We start from the raw sequence: 19,426 nt of genomic DNA, 5'->3' as shown, positions 1-19,426 counted from the left end.
TAATGTCCATCCCCCTTCCAAATTTGTTTAAACCCCAGCAGCACTAGCAAACTTCCTCGCGAGGACATCGGTCCTGGCTCTGTTGAGGTGCAACCTGTCCAGCCTGTACAGGTCCCACCTCCCCCAGAAGTAGTCCCCATATCCCAGAAATCTAAAGCCCTCCTTCCTGCACCATCTCCCCAGCTACGCATTCATCTGCTCTATCTTCCTATTTCTATACTCACTAGCTCATGGCATTGGACACTTATAGAATTATAGAAATTTACAGCATGGAAGGAGGCCATTTCGGCCCATTGTGTCCACGCCGGCTGACCAGGCCTAATCCCACTTTCCAGCACTAGGTCCGTAGCCCTGTAGATTATGGCACTTTAAGTGCACGTCCAAATATTTTTAAAATGTGGTGAGGGTTTCTGCCACTCTTTCAGGCAGTGAGTTCCAGACCCTCACTTCCCACTGGATGACGAAATGTCGTCTCATATCTCCTCTGAACCTCCCCCCAATTACTTTAAATCTATGTCCCCTGGTTGTTGACCCCTCTGCCAAGGAAAACAGGCCCTTTCTAGCCACTCTATCCAGGCCCCTCATCATTTTATACACCTCAATCAGGTCTCTCCTTAGCCTCCAATTTTCCAAAGAAAACAGACCCAACATCTCCAATCTTTCATCATAGCCAAAATTCTCCAGTGCAGGCAACATTCTTGTAAATCTCCTCTGCAACCATTCCGGTGCAATCATCTTTCCTGTAATGTGGTGACCAGAACTTCGCACAGGACTCCAGTTGCGGCCTAAGCAATGTTTTATACAGTTCAAGCATAATGTCCTTGCTCTTGTATTCCATGCCTCGAGTGATAAAGTATTCCATATGCCTTCTTTAACCACCTTATCTACCTGGCCTGCTACCTTCAGGGATCTTGTGGACCTGCAATCCAAGGTGCCTTTGTTCCTCTACACTTTTCAGTGTCGTACCATTTAATGTTTAATCCCTTGCCTTGTTAGACTTCCCCAAATGCATTACCTCACACTTCTCTGGATTGAATTCTCTTTGCCACTGTTCCGCCCACCTGACCAGTACATTGATATCTTCCTGCAATCCGCAGCTTTCTTCTTCATTATCAACCACACAGCCTATTTTAGCGTCATCTGCAAACTTCTTAATCATACCTCCAACATTCAAGCCCAAGTCATTGATAAATGCCACAAAAAACAAAGGACCCAGCACTGCCCCTTGTGAAACCCCACTGCATACAGCCTTCCACTCTCAAAAACACCCATCACCCTTTGCTTCCTGCCTCTGAGCCAATTTTGGATCCAACTTGCCACTTTGCCCTGGATTCCATGGTCTTTTACTTTTGTGACCAATCTGCCATGTGGGACCTTATCAAAAGCATTGCTAAAATCCATTTACATTACATCATACGTACTGCCCTCATCGACCCTCCTGGTTACCTCCTCTCAAAATTCAATCAAGTTAGTCAGACATGACCTTCCCTTAACTCATCCATGCTGACTGTCCTGGATTAGTTCATGACTTTCCAAATGAAGATTTATCCTGTCCCTCAGGATTTTTTCCAATTTTCCCACCACTGAGATTAGACTGACTGGCCTGTAATTACTCAGTCTATCCCTTTCTCCCTTTTTTAAACAAAGGTACAACATTAGCAGCCCTCTGGCACCAGACTTGTAGCCAGAGAGGACTGGAAAGTGATGGTAAAAGCCTCTGCCATTTCCTCTTGCTTCTCAACAGCCTGGGAAGCAAAAGCCCCTTTATACTTTCTCTCGCTGTTTATCTTGTCTAATATTTCACACTCCTCCTCCCTCATTGCAAAGTCTGCATCGCCCCTCTCTTTTGTGAAAACAGATGCAAAGTATTCATTAAGAATCATATTCACATCTTCTGCCTCCACACATAGATTTTCTTTATGGTCTCTAATGGGCCCCATTCTTTCTCTCCAAATCCTCTTGCTTTTAATGTATTTAAAAAACATCTTTGTGTTTTCCCTGATTTTGCTTGCCAACATTCTTTCATGCTCTCTCTTTGCTTTCCTGATCTTTTTTAATTGCACTGCCGCACTTCTTTATACTCTGCAGTATTGAGTTCTCAGAATCTGTTATAAGCTTCCGTTTTTATCTTTATCTTAACCTGTATGTCCCTTGACATCCAGGGGGCTCTAGATTTGTTAGCCCCACTTTTTTTTTTAAGGGAACATACTTTCTCAGTACCGTCAGGATCTCCTCCTTGAATGCCTCCCACTGCTCTGACACTGATTTATCATCAAGTAGCCATTTCCAGTCCACTTTGGCCAAATCCCATCTCAACTGACCAAAATTGGCTTCACCCCAATTGAGAACTTTTTTTCCTGGTCCACCTTTGTCCTTTTCCATAACTACCCTAAATCTTACTAAATTATGATTACTAGCACCAAAGTGCTCTCCCACTGATACCCCTTCCATCTGCTCCTCTTCATTCCCCAAAACCAAGTCCAGATCCGCTACATACTGGCTAAAGAAGTTCTCCTGAATGCATTTTAGGAATTCTGCATCCTCTGTACCATTCACACTGCTTTTTTCTCAGTTAATATTAGGGTAGTTGAAATCCCCCACTATTACAGCTCTATAGTCTAGTTTTTGCACTTTGCAGCAATTTGCCCACATATTTGTTGTTCTATCTCCCTCTGACTGCTTGGGGGGGGGTGGTCTACAGTACTGTGCCCCTTTTTTGTTCAATTCATCCCATATGGTATCATTTGATGACCCCTGTAACATATCATCCCCTCTCACAGCTGTAATTGTTCCTTTTAATTAATACTCCCTTTTTTGCCTGCCCCCCCCCCTCCCCCCACCCATCCTATCTGAAAACCCTGTAACCAAGAATGTTGAGCAATACCTGTCCTTTCCGCCATGTCTCAGTAATGGCTATAATATCGTACTGCCAAGTGTCTATCTGTGCTTTTAGCTCTTAGCTAGAGATTGTTACTTTTGAGGTTCTGCTTTTTAATCTTTTTTCCTTGCTCCCTAAAATCTGCCTGCACGACCTCATCCCTCTTTCTACCTATGTTGTTGATCCTGATATGGGCCACGACCTCTGGCTGTTCACCCTCCCCAAGGTCCTGCAGCTGCTCAGTGGCATCCTTGACCCTGGCACCAGGGAGGCAATATACCATCCTGGAATCATGTCTGCGGCCACAGAAATGTCTGTCTGTTCCCCTAACTATCGAATCTCTTACCACTATTCCTTTTCCGATCCTCTTTCCCACCCCCCCAAAAAAAATTAATGCATATTTGCAAGCAATATGATTCAGTTATGATACAAGACGTGTGTTCAACATACTGTACCATAAATTGATACAACTGCTTCATACACTCCTCTTCCTCTTTCTCTCTTACTCTTCCGTCCCCCAGAGGAAAAAAACACTTTCAATTTCTAATTTCTAATGTACCTACATCAAGTACAGAACCGAGTCCAGAGATTTCAACACAAGTAAAATTGCAGAATCACTTCAGGCTGGGCTCGAGCAATTCTGATTCCTGGTTATTAGCACTGGCAAGTCTTTGGTGCAGGATGTTATTTCATGGGGAATAGTGTATGGAGCTGAAGAACTGGTGAACTTTATTTTTCACACACAGGATTTAAAAAAAAATTGCACAGATTTAAACAAAACATGTGTAAAACCTGACACTAATTTCCAAATGGTGTCAACAGCTGGAATTACAAAATATCCGGTATTAGCGGAATCAATATGTAATGATTTTTGTTTTCCAACCTCATCCAGTGGAGACACATAAGTAAAATGGATTCCTTGGAAGAACGACGAGCTGCCTGTGAAGAGGTGTTCAAAAATGACGAGGAAGAATATCGGTTGTATGAAGCTATGAAAATTGTCATGTTGGCTAAGGCCATTGAACTTGATGGTGATAAAGTTCAAGAAAAGGATGTTCCTCTCTTCTGCTGGCTGTTGTTTGCTCGTGATACTTCTGCTGACCCTTGCCAGTTTATGAAAAATCATTTGAATCATGTTGGCTACACTGGTGGACTAGATCAGGTAAGTGATTGCAATATCAAAATTCTTGGCATAAACTACCAAAGACTAAGAGCAGTGCTTCACAAGTGTAGAATTACCATTTTACTCTCCTCAGCTTTAGTATTAGTTTTCATGAATGTAGTGTAGTTCACTTTATTTTGCAAAGCTCAGTGGTGCTATTCTGTGCATTTCATTCATGTGCCACCTTATTTTTCATGGGCTATATAGAAAGTAAAATGGCTGCAGTGCTAATGTGAATGTAGATGTTGCATTGTAGCATTGGTCACTTAAGTCTGAAGTTGATGAAAGTAGATCTAGTGATGGTGTTATCTGGCTAGTGGAAATGATAGACACGTGACTGACTGATCTCTTTGAATAAACCTCTTGAGTGTAGGTGTTACTGGCATGGCTGGTATTTATTGCCTATCCTTAGTTGGCCTGACAAGGTAACTGGGTTGCTAGGCCACTTCAGTGGGCAGTTATAAGTTAACCATGTTGTTATGGGACTGGAGTTACATATAGGCCAGATGACTAAGAACAGCCAGCTTCCTTCCCTAAAGGACATTAGGGAACCAGTTGGTTGTTTACAACAATCAAGGTAAGTTTTTATTCAGATTTTTTTTTTAAACTTCTTTCAAATTCTTAAATTACCATGGTGGGATTTTAACTTGCACTCTCTGGATTATTAGTCCAGTGACAAAGGCACCACAATACCATACCCATTTTGAGTTTTGTGCAATAAATGAAATGTTGGAACTTGTTTCAGAATGCATGGTTTTCAATTAATTTTTTAGCCTCTAAATTAATTCAAAACATCATATAGTCGAGCACATATTTTATATTTTGTTGCAAATAGTTATGTACTAGTGAAATAAAGGATTAGTTTGACTTTTTTGGCCTTCATTTTTAAAAAAAAACTGTTTTCTCTTTTAATGAAACAGAAAAAGTACTAGAATCATAGAATGGTTACAGCACAGAAGGCGGCCATTCGACCTGTCGAGCTTGTGCTGGCTCTCCGCAAGAGCACTTCAGCTAGTCTCACTCCCCCGCCTTTCCTCGTAGCCCTACAAATATTTTTCCTTCAGGTACTTATCCCTTTTTGAAAGCCACAATTGACTCTGTCTCCACTACCCTTTCAGGCAGTGCGTTTCAGATCCTAACCACTTGCTGTGTAAAAAAAAGTTTTTTGCTTCGGATTTTCTGCCAATCACCAATCTATATCATTTGGTTCTCGCCCCTTCCGCCAATGGGAACAGTTTCTCTCCCTAATGTGTGTAGACCCCTCAGGATTTTGAACACCTCTATCAAATCTCCTTTCAATCCTCTCTGCTCCAAGGAGAACAACCCCAGCTTCTCCAGTCTATCCATGTAACTGAAGTCCCTCATCCCCGGAACCATTCTTGTAAATCTTTTCTGCACCTCTCGAAAGCCTTCACATCATTAAAGTGCAGTGCCTAGAATTGGACTCCCTTCTCGAGTTGAGGCCGAATTAGTGTTTTATAAAGTATCACCATAACCTCCTTGCTTTTCTACTCTATGCCTCTGTTTATGAAGCCCAGGATTTTGTATGCTTTTTTAACCGCTTTCTCAACCTGCCCTAACACAGTCAATGATTGTTGCATATATACCCCCAGGTATCTCTGTTCCTGCAACCTCTTTTAAAATGTTAACCTTTAGTTTATATTGCCTCTCCTCATTCTCTTCCTACCAAAATGTATCACTTTGCAGTTTTCTCCATTAATTTTCTGTGTTAAATTTCATCTACCTCACGTTCCACCAGTCTGTCTATGTCTTCTATCACTATCCTCCTCACTATTCACTATACTTCCAAGTTTTGCATCATCTGCAAATTTTGAATTTGTGCCCTGTACATCCAAGTCAGTAATATACAGGTTGAGCGTCCCGAATCCGGCAACTTCAGGACAGAGGCCGAGTTGGTTTTTGTGTTTTTCCAGACTTCGGGAACGCCCGAGCTCAGGTTCGGGTATTCCCAGATTTTGGAATGCCAGAAGTGCGTCCTGAGTCCAGAAATGCCTGGGCCCAGGTTGCGATTTTTCCGGTTTTTGGACATCAACTTGTAGTTCTTGTAGTCCTCACTTCTTCGCAATGCATGGTAAGCCTCCCTCTTGTTTTTGCAATGCAGTACTCTGTAACTGTACTTAATGTGAGCTTCCGGCCTGTGTCTTTTGCTACCATCTTCGAATTTGAAAAGGAATGTACAGTACTAAAAGCATTTAAAATAATAAAGGTTTTTATTTGTAAAACAGTTACGTTATGAAATATAAAACAGTAAATGAAGGCTTTTATTTATTAAACAGAGTAAAACTAAACAATTACAATTGGCTGGAGGTTGTGCTTGAGGTAGAGGGCTCAGCTATGATGTTTGGGGCTGATGATGGGCCAGCAAATAGGATCATCAAATGTGGAAATTACTGGTGTAGTTGCATGCTGTAGGTCTTGGGCCTTCTGTTGCGACATCTTTTGAAAGATATTTAATATTGTTTGTTTAAATAATTTGGGCTTTTCTTTCACTAATCTTTCCTGAATTCTGTAGACCTGCAGTATTTCTTCTTCACTTATGAAGCTTCGTTGCTCTAAGGCGTGAATTAATTCTTGACAAAGATTGATTGCTTTGTCAATCGGCAGTTTTTCGACTTGATCACAGGCATCATCATCATCATCATCATCATCATCATCATCCTGTATGATTTCTTCATCTGTTACTGCATGCACAATGGGAGCATTGTTGTCTATGTCCATGACTTCTGCGACATCGTCCTCATTCAATTCCTGCGCCGCTTCGCATAATCTAAAAGTTGAGCAATCATTGCTTTCTCCATGGACACATGAAAGCCTTGAAAGTCGTGAGGAGCATCGTCAGCAAACATAGTTGATGGCCAGATGTTATGCCAAGCATTGATCAAGGTATCTGCAGTTGCCAAGTTCCATGCATCACAGCTGTCCATATGGTGTCCTTGATAGAGAAAGCTTTTGAGAATGCTTTTATTCCCATGCCTGTGCTCACAGCATTAAGTAAACACCTCAAACTCGTTTTTGTACGGATACTTCATCGATCTCAAAATTCCTTGGTCCATTGGCTGTATCAGTGATGTAACATTTGGAGGTAAGTAGATTCCATGGACATTATCCTTTACCAAAAGCTCAGCATCGGGATGTGCTGAGCAATTGTCTGGCAGCAAGTATATTTTGCAGTTTTGCTCAAGGCCAGCTTCCATGCAATGAGCACGTGCCTGAGGGACAAAATTCTTCTCAAACCAGTTTAGAAAGATTACCCTGTTACCCATGCTTTCCTATCGGCATCATAATGCACTAGCAATACTCTCAAACCCTTGAAACATCTTGGATGCTGGCTTCTCCCAATGACAAACTTACACGAATGTGCCCCAGCCGCATTTGCAGCAGCAAGCACAGTCAACCTATCCTTGGCATCTTTAATACCTGCTGGCTGCATTTGTTCTGCTGCTAATGTCTTTCGCGGTACGTAGCGCCAAAATAGAGCAGCTCATCAGCATTGTACATTTGCTCAAGTGAAAGCTTTTCATCAGTTAGTTTGATGAACTCATCGATATAATTTTCAGCTGCCTCATGATGTGCTGAGGGTTTCTCTCATACTTTCAGTTGCCTGATGCCATGACGCCTTTTAAATTTGGCTAGCCAACCAGAAGAGTACCTGCATGAAGTTTCAATCCCCAGTTGTGAATGGAATATTTTAGCTTGTTGCACCACCATTGGGCCAGACAAAGGAACCTTTGCACTTCGCCTCTGTCGCCTCTGCTCGATCCAAATCATCACATTTCGGCTTATGCATACTTTTTCTCTCTCTCATTTCCTTATGAACATCACTTTCCGCATAAAACTTCATGAGCTGTTCTTTCTGTTTTCTAATATCATAGATGGTGGAGGGTCTAACACCATACTCCTCACTCAATTTTCTCACTGAAGCATCTCTATCTAATCTCTGAAGTAACTCCACTTTCTTGGCAATTGAAAGTGAACTATGCTTCCTCTTTCCTTTATCTGAACTCATTGAGGTACAGGTACCTGTATCTGTTGGCCATTTTGACAGGTTTGCAATGACAACACAAATTCACAATTTTTACCTGTGCAGATCTTTAAGTCGGGAAAAACACCACAGCAATGGAGTCAGGTTGGGTGGGGTCTGATCATGGGATGTAGGTGGGTCAGCTGGGGTCTCAGCATGGGGTGTAGGTGGGTCAGCTGGGGTCTCAGCATGGGGTGTAGGTGGGTCAGCTGGGGTCTCAGCATGGGGTGTAGGTGGGTCAGCTGGGGTAGCCCTATAATGTTATAATGCCACTGATTTTTTTTTTTAAATGCTGAATTTAAGAGGTCGTGGTCCATATTGGTACCAATGACATAGGTAGAAAGAGGGATGAGGTCCTGCAGGCAGAGTTTAGGGAGCTAGGAGAGAGATTAAAAAGCAGGACTTCAAAGGTAGTAATCTCTGGATTACTCCCTGTGCCACGAGCTAGTGAGTGCAGAAATAGCAGGATAGAGCAGATGAATACATGGCTGGAGAGATGGTGCAGGTGGGGGAGGGCTTTAGTATCCTGAGGCATTGGGACTGCTTCTAGGGGAGGTGGGACCTGTACAAGTTGGACGGGTTGCACCTCAACAGAGCCGGGACCAATATCCTCACTGGGGGGGGGTGGGGTTTGCTAGTGCTGTTTGGGAGGGTTTAAACTAGCTTAGGGGGATGGGAACATGAAAATAGATTGAGTAGGGAGGGGACTAGAATTAGAAACCAAAAATAAAGAAAGTGAGTTTGAAGGAGAGAGGAAACAAGCAGGTAAAAAGGGTTTTTAAAAAAAACAAATTTAAAGGCACTTTGTCTAAATGCACCTAGCATTTGTAACAAAATAGATGAGTTGATGGCACAAACAGAGACAAATGGGTATGATTTGATAGCCATTACAGAGGCGTGATTGCAAGGTGACCAAGACTGGAAAATAAATATTCAGGGGTATTTGACAATCGGAAGAACAGACAGAAAGGAAAAGGAGGTGGGGTAGCTCTGTTGACAGGATGGAATCACTGCAATAGTGAGAAATGATAATTGGTTCAAATGATCAGGATGTTGAAACAGTTTGGGTGGAGATAAGGAATAATAAGGGGAAAAAATCGCTGGTGGGCGTAGTCTTATAGCAACTCTGTTGGTCTGAGCATAAACCAGGAAATATTAGGGGCTTATAAAAAGGGAACAGCAATAATCATGGGTGATTTTAACCTCCATATTGATTGGACAAATCAAATTGGTCAGGGTAGCCTTGAGGAGGAGTTCATAGAGTGCGTAAGGGACGGGTTCCTTGAGCAGTATGTAACGGAACCAACCAGGGGGCAGGCTATCTTCGATCTAGTCCTGTGTAATGAGACAGGATTAATAAACAATGTCCTAGTAAAGGATCCCCTTGGAATGAGTGATCATAGCATGGTTGAATTTCAGATTCAGATAGAGGGTGAGAAAATTGGATCTCTAACCAGCGTACTAAGCTTAAATAAAGGAGACTATGAAGGTATGAGGGCAGAGTTGGATAAAGTGGACTGGGAAAATAGATTAAAGTGTAGGACGGTTGATGAATAGTGGTGTACATTTACCGAGTCTGAACTCCAGGGCATAGTCAAAGTATTTACCGAGGTGCATGAAAGCATGGGCTTTATGCTAAACATCAGTAAGGCAAAGGTCCTCCACCAGCCTGTCCTTGCCACAAAACACTGCCCCGCAGACATCAAGATCCACAGCGCGGCCCTGGACAACATGGACTGCTTCCCTTATCTCTGGAGCCTCCAATCAACAGGCATTGACGACAAGATCCAACACCGCCTCGAGTGCGCCAGGGCTGCCCGAGGAAGAGTGTGTTTGAAGATCGGGCCCTCAAAACTTGTCACCAAGCTCATGGTCTGCAGGGCTATAGTAATATCCGCCCTCCTGTATGGCTCAGAGACATGGACCATGTACAGTAGACACCTCGAGTCGCTGGAGAAATACCACCAACGATGTCTCCGCAAGATCCTACAAATCCCCTGGGAGGATAGATACACCAATGTTAGCATCCTTGTCCAGGCCAACATCCCCAGCATTGAAGCACTGACCACACTTGATCAGGTCCGTTGGGCAGGCCACATAGTTCGCATGCCAGACACGAGATTCCCAAAGCAAGTGCTCTACTCGGAACTCGTCCAGGGCAAACGAGCCAAAGGTGAGTAGTGGAAACATTATAAGGACACCCTCAAAGCCTCCTTGATAAAATGCGACATCCCCACTGACACCTGAGAGTCCCTGGCCAAAGACCGCCCTAAGTGGAGAAAATATATTCCAGTGAGGAGGAAAGGGTGTAAGAGAAAAGATAGCCATCCGTGGCTAACGAGAGAAATAAAGGTCGGTATCCAATTAAAAACCAGGTCATATAAAGTGGCCAAAACCAGTGAGAGGATAGAAGATTGGGAAGCTTTTAAAAGCCAGCAAAGAATGATAAAAAATGATTAAGAAAGGGAAGATAAACTATGAAAGTAAACTAGCACAAAATATAAAAACAGATAGCAAAAGTTTCTATAGGTATATACAAAGGAAAAGAGTGGCTAAAGTAAATGTTGGTTCCTTAGAGGATGAGACTGGGGAATTAGTAATTGGGAACATGGAGATGGCAGAAACTCTGAACAAATATTTGTATCAGTCTTTACAGTAGAGGACACTAACAATATCCCAACAGTGGATAGTTAAGGGGCTGTAGAGGAGGGGGGAGGGGAAGAACTTAACATAATCACAATCACTAAGGAGGTGGCATTCAGTAAGATAATGGGACTAAAGGCAGATAAATCCCCTGGACCTGATGGCTTGCATCCTCGGGTCTTAAGAGAAGTAGCGGCAGGGACAATGGATGCACTGGTTGTAATTTACCAAAATTCCCTGGATTCTGGGGAGGTCCCGGCAGATTGGAAAACTGCAAATGTATCACCCCTATTTAAAAAAGGAATCAGACAAAAAGCAGGAAACTATAGACCAGTTAGCCTAACATCTGTGGTTGGGAAATTGTTGGAGTCCATTATTAAAGAAGCAGTAGTCAGCATGGATTTATGAAGGGGAAGTCATGTTTGACAAGTTTGCTAGAATTCTTTGAGGATGTAACAAACAGGGTGGATAAAGGGGAACCAGTGGATGTGGTATTTGGACTTCCAGAAGACATTTGACAAGGTGCCACATAAAAGCTTACTGCACAAGATAAACATTCATGGGATTGGGGGTAATATATTAGCATGGATAGAGGATTGGCTAACGAACAGAAAATAGAGTCGGGATAAATGCCACTCATTCTCGAGTGGCAATCCGTAACTAGTGGGGTGCCGCAGGGATCAGTGCTAAGACCCCAACTATTTACAATCTATATTAACGACTTGGAAGAAGGGACCGAGTGTAATGTAGCCAAGTTTGCTGATGATACAAAGATGGGAGGAAAAGCAATGTGTGAGGAGGACACAAATCTGCAAAAGGACATAGACAGGCTAAGTGAATGGGCAAAAATCTGGCAGATGGAATATAATGTTGGAAAGTGTGAGGTCATGCTCTTTGGCAGAAAAAATCAAAGAGCAAGTTATTATTTAAATGGACAAAAATTGCAAAGTGCTGCAGTACAGCAGGACCTGGGGTACTTGTGCATGAAACACAAAAGGTTAGTATGCAGGTAAAGCAAGCGATCAGGAAGGCCAATGGAATCTTGGCCTTTATTGCAAAGGGGATGGAGTATAAAAGCAGGGAAGTCTTGCTCCAGTTGTACAGGGTATTGGTGAGGCCACACCTGGAATACTGCATGCAGTTTTGGTTTCCATATTTACGAAAGGATATACTTGCTCTGGAGGCTAGAGAAGGTTCACTAGGTTGATTCCGGAGATGAGGGGGTTGACTTATGAGGAAAGGTTGAGTAGGTTGGGCCTCTACTCATTGGAATTCAGAAGATTGAGAGGTGATCTTATCGAAATGTGTAAGATTGAGGGGGCTTGACAAGGTGGATGCAGAGAATTTTTCCACTGATGGGGGAGACTAGAACTAGGGGGCATAATCTTTAAATAAGGGGCCGCCCATTTAAAACTGAGTAATTTATTTTCAGAAGGTTGTAAATCTGTGGAATTCGCTGCATCAGAGAGCTATGGAAACTGGGACATTGAATAAATTTAAGACAGAAATAGACAGTTTCTTGCCCAATGAGGGGTTATGGGGAGTGGGCAGGAAAGTGGACCCGAGTCCATGATTGGATCAGCCATGATCGTGTTAAATGGTGGAGCAGGCTTGAGGGGCCGTATGGCCTACTCCTGCCCCTATTTCTTACGTTCTTATGTCCAGGTGTGCAAACTTAAAATTGCAATCTGATCAGGTGAAGTCGGGTCAGCTCCGCTCGAAGTCATGGGGCGTGCTTTGGGGAGCTGCAGTGTGCTGTGCAGAATTGATTCTAGCCAAAGGGACTTGCGTGCTGTGCAGAGTTTTTGTGGACCCAGGAGTAGTGGTGTGGTGACTGAAGACATGGCCTGGAACAGGTGGGATTGGCATTTTTATTCTTGCAATTTTTGTCACTGTACAGTAGTTGGATTTAATTTTTTGACTTTTCACTGGGCTCGGTTGGTGGCAGAAACAGCTTGACAAGGTTTCTGGATTCCGGAACTCCGGATTTTGGACACTCAACCTGTACATCAAGAAATGCAGTGGTCCTAATATCAACTCCATGGGTACAACCATTATATACCTCCCTCCAGACCGAAAAACAACCGTTCACCACTACTGTTTCCTGTCATTTAGCCAATTTTGTATCCATGCTGTCTGGTGATCACCCACTTCCTCTCTGCCTGCACACTCTTTAGCTGCGGGGTAACCACCTCTAGAAACGTGCTATCCACGTAGCTCTCAGCCTCGCGGATACACCGCAGTGACTCCAGCTCGGAGCTCAAGTTGCTGCAGTTGGAGACACCTGCACATGTGGTCATCCAGGCTACGCGAAGTGTCCAGGATTTCCCACATGTCACAGGATGTGTACTCCACTGGACTGAGCTGCCCTGCCATGCCTCTAGTTAATAGATTATAAATTAAACTATGAAATAAACTTAATACTCAAAGACAAAAAAAAACACACCAGCTCCTTTCCTTGTGTTGATGTCACTTTTTGTTTCTGACGTCACTCGTGTTGATTTGCTATCGGCTCTCTGCCTGCTCGCTGCCGCCGCTGCTGTCTATAGTTGTCCAGGACACGGGAAGTGCCCTGGCATTCCCACATGGCGTAAGATGTGCATTCCACCAGACCAAGGTGCCCTGCCATGCCTCCACTTAATAGACTTATTATTAACTTAACCGAAATAAACTTTTATTTTTTTTAAATCAATCACCGAATACTCATCAATCCACTCCTTTCCTTGCGCTGATGCCACTTACCTTGCTCCCTGCCAATCACGCTCCCTCCGGACTCTTGGGTTTACATTTGTCTTCGGCGCTCTTCTCACTATCATGCAGGTCCGCACTTGTGTCTATTAACTTAGAGATTTTGGATTCTGTGGCTCCACTCCTCCTTTTAGTCAGATGTCTCAGTCGCCTTCCTACTCTCCATGCACTCCTGCGCTCACAAAATTCCTCACTCTGCTTGCGACTCACTCAGTTTGCATTCTCCCAGCTCTGTCTCCAAGCTCTCTACTAGTCCTCTAGTTTCCTGTGTATTCCTTTTCTGCAGAGTTCCATTGAAAATATCTACTACAGGTGCAACATCCCAAATCCGGAACTCCGAAAACCGGAATTGTCTGAAAACCAGACATTTCATTGAGCAGAGGATTGGTGGGCGATGAGGTCCAAAATCCAGCAAAATCTGAAATTTGTCAAAAACCGGCATTGACTCGGTCCTGAGGAATCCAGATTTCAGACGTTGTACCTGTAGTATTAGTAATATCTTATTTCTCTGGCTCTGATGAAAGCCAAGTTAAGCTACATTTATTTTTTTGCTCAAATTTAAAATGTCATCTTTGTGCAAGAACTAAAATTGGAAGCATTGATTCTAAGATTGAACACTGAGGAAAAGTAGGCCAGAGTGACGTGCTCTGGATTTCCCTTTCTCCGTTTGGCTAATGCTTGGGCTCATGCAGTGTCTTTGTTAATGCAAGCAAAATTTGTAGGGAATTAAGAGAATTCAATCCCTGCTTTAGGGCTGCTGGTGCCATTTTTAAGCAAGGAAAGTCATAATTAAATAAGACAATATTGGATACACATTCTGGAACAGAAAGTGATTCTAACTTCTCCCACTTCCTGTTCCTTTAGAACTGAGTAAGTTTGTGCATCCAGTATATTTTATTTAGTCCAGATCAAGGTATGCCAATTGTGTTCGAGTTGCCAACTCGGGTTAGTAGTATTCCTGGAGGTTTGATCATGCAATGATTATGCATAGTTTGCAAATGTTACTGCATTTACTTTTATGAAGGTTGAACCCCTGTTGTCAGGTATTTTTGCTCTTGGTTTTACACCAGCAGCTGTTGAGAAGCTCTGAGAACCACTAAGCTGAAGCAAGCAGGTGAAGAAAGTGCACAGGTGCAAACCACAAATGTGAAGTACAGACTACTTTTCTGCCAGGTTACTAGCAGCAGTCAAATTAATCGTCCATTGACTCTCTGACGATCTTGGCCAAATACAATGTTCAGGATTTTTGCCCAAGTAAAATCACAGTTTTATGGTGGTGTTGTGTACAGGTTGAACCTCCTTTATCCTGCACCACCCCTCGTCCGGCACCATATCCGGCCACCGGGTGGCGCATGCGCAGCACTCGGACATGAACAAATTGAAGTACTTCCTTGCTGCCAACTCCTGCAATTGCTGGCCTGACCACTGGCTCGTCCCCCCTGATCTCTGCCCCACTCCCAGCCCTGGGCCAGCCAGCCCCGATACCCCCTTGTTCTACCTGTACCATCCAATTTAATGTGACCTCCCCTCGTCCAGCAAAATCCCTTACCCGGCACAGGCCAGGTCCCCGGGGGTGCCAGATAAGAGAGGTTCAACCTATATCACTATACTAATAACCTAAATGAATAAGGATATCTATTTATTTCTCAAAAGCCATGCTCATGTCTCACATCACATGTTAAATTTCAGTACAACTGTAGCATTCTAGAAATTGGCTGGGAGCATGTGCAGGCTGTGCTGCAGCTGCAATTCCTACTGGGACATGAGTCATGGTAAAACTACATCAAAATCTGTTTCTATTCAGGCTAAACACTTTCCTCTAACTGTTCCAGCTTTGTCACTTCCAGAATTTTACTGAGTTGCCTGTCACTTTTATCGGAAAATCCTGCCCGCTGTTTGCCATTCGTTAAGTAGTTGCCAAAACCCCCTGTAACTGCTCACAGTGCAGCAACTGAGTGGTCCTCAGCCACTGCCGTAACTGTAAGCGGGTGGGCGGCAGAATAGATCTTCTCACAAGATCATACACTTCCACAGCTAGATTGTGCATGCTTAATGGGAAAGAAGTACACAGACATAAGCCACAGGCGCAAAACTATACTTTTCTTCCTGATTACTAGCAGTCGTGCCCAGGAGATTCATCTTCCATTGTTGGAGATTCCCGGATAATTCGGGAGGGTTGGTAACCCTAGTTGTCCCTTTTCTGAATATCCTTTCAATTGTCTGGGGGCCATTACTGCTCACAGTACTCTGAAAGTCTTAAGATCTAGAACTCTATTGGCTTTCTTCATAGCATAGAAAATAGGTGCAGGCGTAGGCCATTCGGCCCTTCGAGCCTGCACCACCATTCAATAAGATTATGGCTGATCATTCCCTCAGTATCCCTTTCCTGCTTTCTCTCCATACCCCTTGATCCCTTTAGCCATAAGCGCTATATCTAACTCGCTCTTGAATATATCCAATGAACTGGCATCTCTGCGGTAGGGAATTCCACAGGTTAACAATTCTGAATGGAAAAAGTTTCTCCTCATCTCAGTCCTAAATGGCCTACCCCTTATCCCAAGACTGTGTCCCCTGGTTCTGGACTTCCCCAACATCAGGAACATTCTTCCCGCATCTAACCTGTCCAGTCCTGTCAGAATCTTATACGTTTCTATGAGATCCCCTCTCATCCTTCTAAACTCCAGTGTATAAAGGCCCAGTTGATCCAATCTCTCCTCATAGGTCAGTCCAGCCATCCCTGGAATCAGTCTGGTGAACCTCCACTGCACTCCCTCAATAGCAAGAATGTCCTTCCTCAGATTAGGAGACCAAAACTGAACATAATATTCCAGGTGAGACCTCACCAAGGTCCTGTACAACTGCAGTAAGACCTCCCTGCTTCTATACTCTAATCCCCTAGCTATGAAGGTCAACATATCATTTGCCGCCTTCACCGCATGCTGTACCTGCATGCCAACTTTCAATGGCTGATGAACCATGACGCCCAGGTCTCGTTGCACCTCCCCTTTTTCTAATCTGCCTCCATTCAGATAATATTCTGCCTTCGTGTTTTTTGCCTCACATTTATCATTTATCCATATTATACTGCATCTGTCCACTCACCTAACCTGTCCAAGTCACCCTGCAGCCTCTTGGTGTCCTCCTCACAGTTCACACCGCCACCCAGTTTAGTGTCATCTGCAAACTTGGAGCTATTGCACTCAATTCCTTTATCTAAATCATTAATGTATATTGTAAAGAGCTGGGGTCCCAGCACTGAGCCCTGCGGCACTCCACTAGTCACTGCCTACCATTCCGAAAAGGACCTGTTTATCCCGACTCTCTGTTTCCTGTCTGCCAACCAGTTCTCTATCCACGTCATTACATTAGTCCCAATACCATGTGCTTTGATTTTGCACACCAATCTCTTGTGTGGGACCTTGTCAAAAGCCTTTTGAAAGTCCAAATACACCACATACACTGGTTCTCCCTTGTCCACTCTGCTAGTTACATCCTCAAAAAATTCCAGATGTGTCGAGCATGATATCCCTTTCATAAATCCATGTTGACTTGGACTGATCCTGTCACTGCTTTCCAAATGCGCTGTTATTTCATTTTTAAAAACTGATTCCAACATTTTCCTCACTACTGATGTCAGGCTAACCAGTCTATAATTACCCGTTTTCTCTCTCCCTCCCTTTTTTAAAAAGTCGTGTTACATTAGCTACCCTCCAGTCCATGGGAACTGATCCAGAGTCGATAGACTGTTGGAGAATGATCATCAATGCATCCACAATTTCTAGGGCCACTTCCTTAAGTCTGCATCCCAGACCCCGGACTATCAGGCCGCGGGGACTTATTGGCCTTCAATCCCATCAATTTCCCTAACGCAATTTCCCGCCTAATAAGGATATCCTTCAGTTACTCCTTCTCACTAGACCCTCAGTCCCCTAGTACTTCTGAAAGGTTATTTGAGTCTTCCTTCGTGAAGACAGAACCAAAGTATTTGTTCAACTGGTCTGCCATTTCTTTGTTCTCCATTATAAATTCACCTGAATCTGACTGCAAGGGACCTATGTTTGTCTTCACTAATCTTTTTCTCTTCACATATCTATAGAAGCCCAGCAAATTGAGGGGCTACCTTTAATCCTCTGTCAACCTCTACCCCCAAGTCCCTTGGCTTATTTTACATCACCAAGCCTACTTCTATTCAGAGTATAAGTACTGCTATTTATCAAAATGCATCACCTCACATTGAATTCAATCTGCTACTTTTCAGCTCATTCCCCCATTGCCGTTTCCTCTCTAAAGAATTAGCTATACTCCCAAATGGGGTGTAATCTGAAAATTTCAACATCACTTCCTCTCGGCCTATGGGCTAGAAACTGCCGGCAATGCAAAGTTGGCCAATCTATACCCATTCTTCAAATGCTGCATCTACTGCAGCACGAGTCATTGGTAAATTTTATACTGTTTTGAATGAAGGAGTGAAAGAAAGAAAGGACTTGCATTTATATAGTACCTTTCATGACCTTGGGATGTCCCAAAATTCTTTACAGCCAATTGAAGTACTCTTGAGGTGTCACTGTTGAAATGTAGGAAAATGAAATTCAAATTCATAGCCGATTAGTCACAAGGCAATGGCAGTACATTATTAGTAATGTTACTTAGCCTTTCTATTTACAAACCTGACAAGTTTTGTTTCATACTTCTTCAATCTATTTAATATGATTCTTTTTCTATAGCTAGAAATTACAATGTACTTCTCCCCTCCACCCCCAAAGAGCAAAGCTATCAACTGCACAGCTAGTTCTTACAGACATAGGTGTGACAGGCTGACAGTCAGAACAGCAATTTCACCCCTGCCAGCTGCATTTCAAATCCGCCAGGTCGAGGACACTTAGTGCCTCCTCTCCAAGTGTCCTGACTGAAATTGAGGCAATCTCTAGCAGACATTAATTCTACAAGAACTGCCAATCCCTTGCTATGAAGTGCTCTGATTTCCTTTGGGAATGGTGAAGTTTTCCTGTATTATACCTCAGCTGAGTCTGACAGCAGGTGGGAATAGATGCATAAAAGTGCTATGGTCCTTATCTTAAAAAAAAAAGTGTGAAATGGGAGAGGAGGACTAGTTCATGGTTTGTTACACAGAACTCCAATAAGGTATTTTGAGGGAGTGAAATCAGCTAACGTTCAAATAGAAAGCACCAAGAATCCAGCATTTAACAGTCACACAATTGAACTCAAAGCATCTGAAATTCACCGGAAATCATTCCTTTTATAAAAAAAAAAGGGAAATCACCCATATTAATAATCTTGCTGTCCAGCATTGGGATAAATAAATCCTTGCAGTTGGGTTTGTATTCATCACCCCCCATGTCACTGGGAGCACAGGCCAGAGAGTTCTGGTGAGTTTGCGGGGAAGGAAATTCGCAGGTGCAAAGCATAGGTGTGGAGGTATAAATTTCTCCCGGGCTGCTAGCAGCAGTGCCAGAGAGATTAATTCTTCCATTCTGGGAGACTCCCAGATAATCCGGGAGTGTTGGCAACCCTAAATAGTGCAGGCGCTTCAAATTTCATACAGGGCTAGTTCAGTGTATTAATTGACCCCATTCTTGCATTTAAAGGATAATCAAAACTTGGCCAAAAAATAAAACTCAAGATCCTTAACTGCAGTTCACCAGAAATCTGTTATTACTAACAAGTTGGGATGCAGAAGACTCTTTGGCCTATTTGATCCCTTCTTTCCAGAATCCCAACCTTCCATTTATATTTTGGGCTCCAGCTGAATAAGCAGACAGTATTTTTGTTTAATTCCTAATCTGAAGGTTGCCATCTCTAACAGAGCAACATTTCATACTGCACTCAACATCTGCCAAGATTATGCTTTCAAACCATGGTGTGGGAGTCTAATCAGAGGACAAGAATACTAACTGAGCCAAGTTGACCCTATATAGAATAGATTTTATGAATT

At 43.2% G+C, this 19,426-nt stretch overlaps 1 protein-coding gene across 13 annotated transcripts in view; it reads left to right on the top strand.

Moving 5' to 3' along the window:
* LOC139264375 (ubiquitin thioesterase otulin-like) overlaps positions 1–19,426 on the top strand; it is a 138,310-nt gene that overhangs the window by 114,821 nt on the left and 4,063 nt on the right. For all 13 annotated transcript variants that reach the window (XR_011593332.1, XM_070880732.1, XM_070880729.1 and 10 more), the window contains one exon: positions 3,771–4,040. Coding sequence is in view for 12 of the 13 variants with exons in the window: in XM_070880732.1 (XP_070736833.1) it covers positions 3,771–4,040 (270 nt within the window). In the remaining variant the exon portion in view is untranslated. The remainder of the gene's footprint in view (positions 1–3,770; positions 4,041–19,426) is intronic.

This window comes from Pristiophorus japonicus, chromosome 5 (assembly GCF_044704955.1).
Source record: "Pristiophorus japonicus isolate sPriJap1 chromosome 5, sPriJap1.hap1, whole genome shotgun sequence".
Classification (NCBI taxonomy): domain Eukaryota; kingdom Metazoa; phylum Chordata; class Chondrichthyes; family Pristiophoridae; genus Pristiophorus; species Pristiophorus japonicus.
Note: the sequence above shows the minus strand (reverse complement) of the source record. Positions and strands in the feature narration are given on the sequence as shown.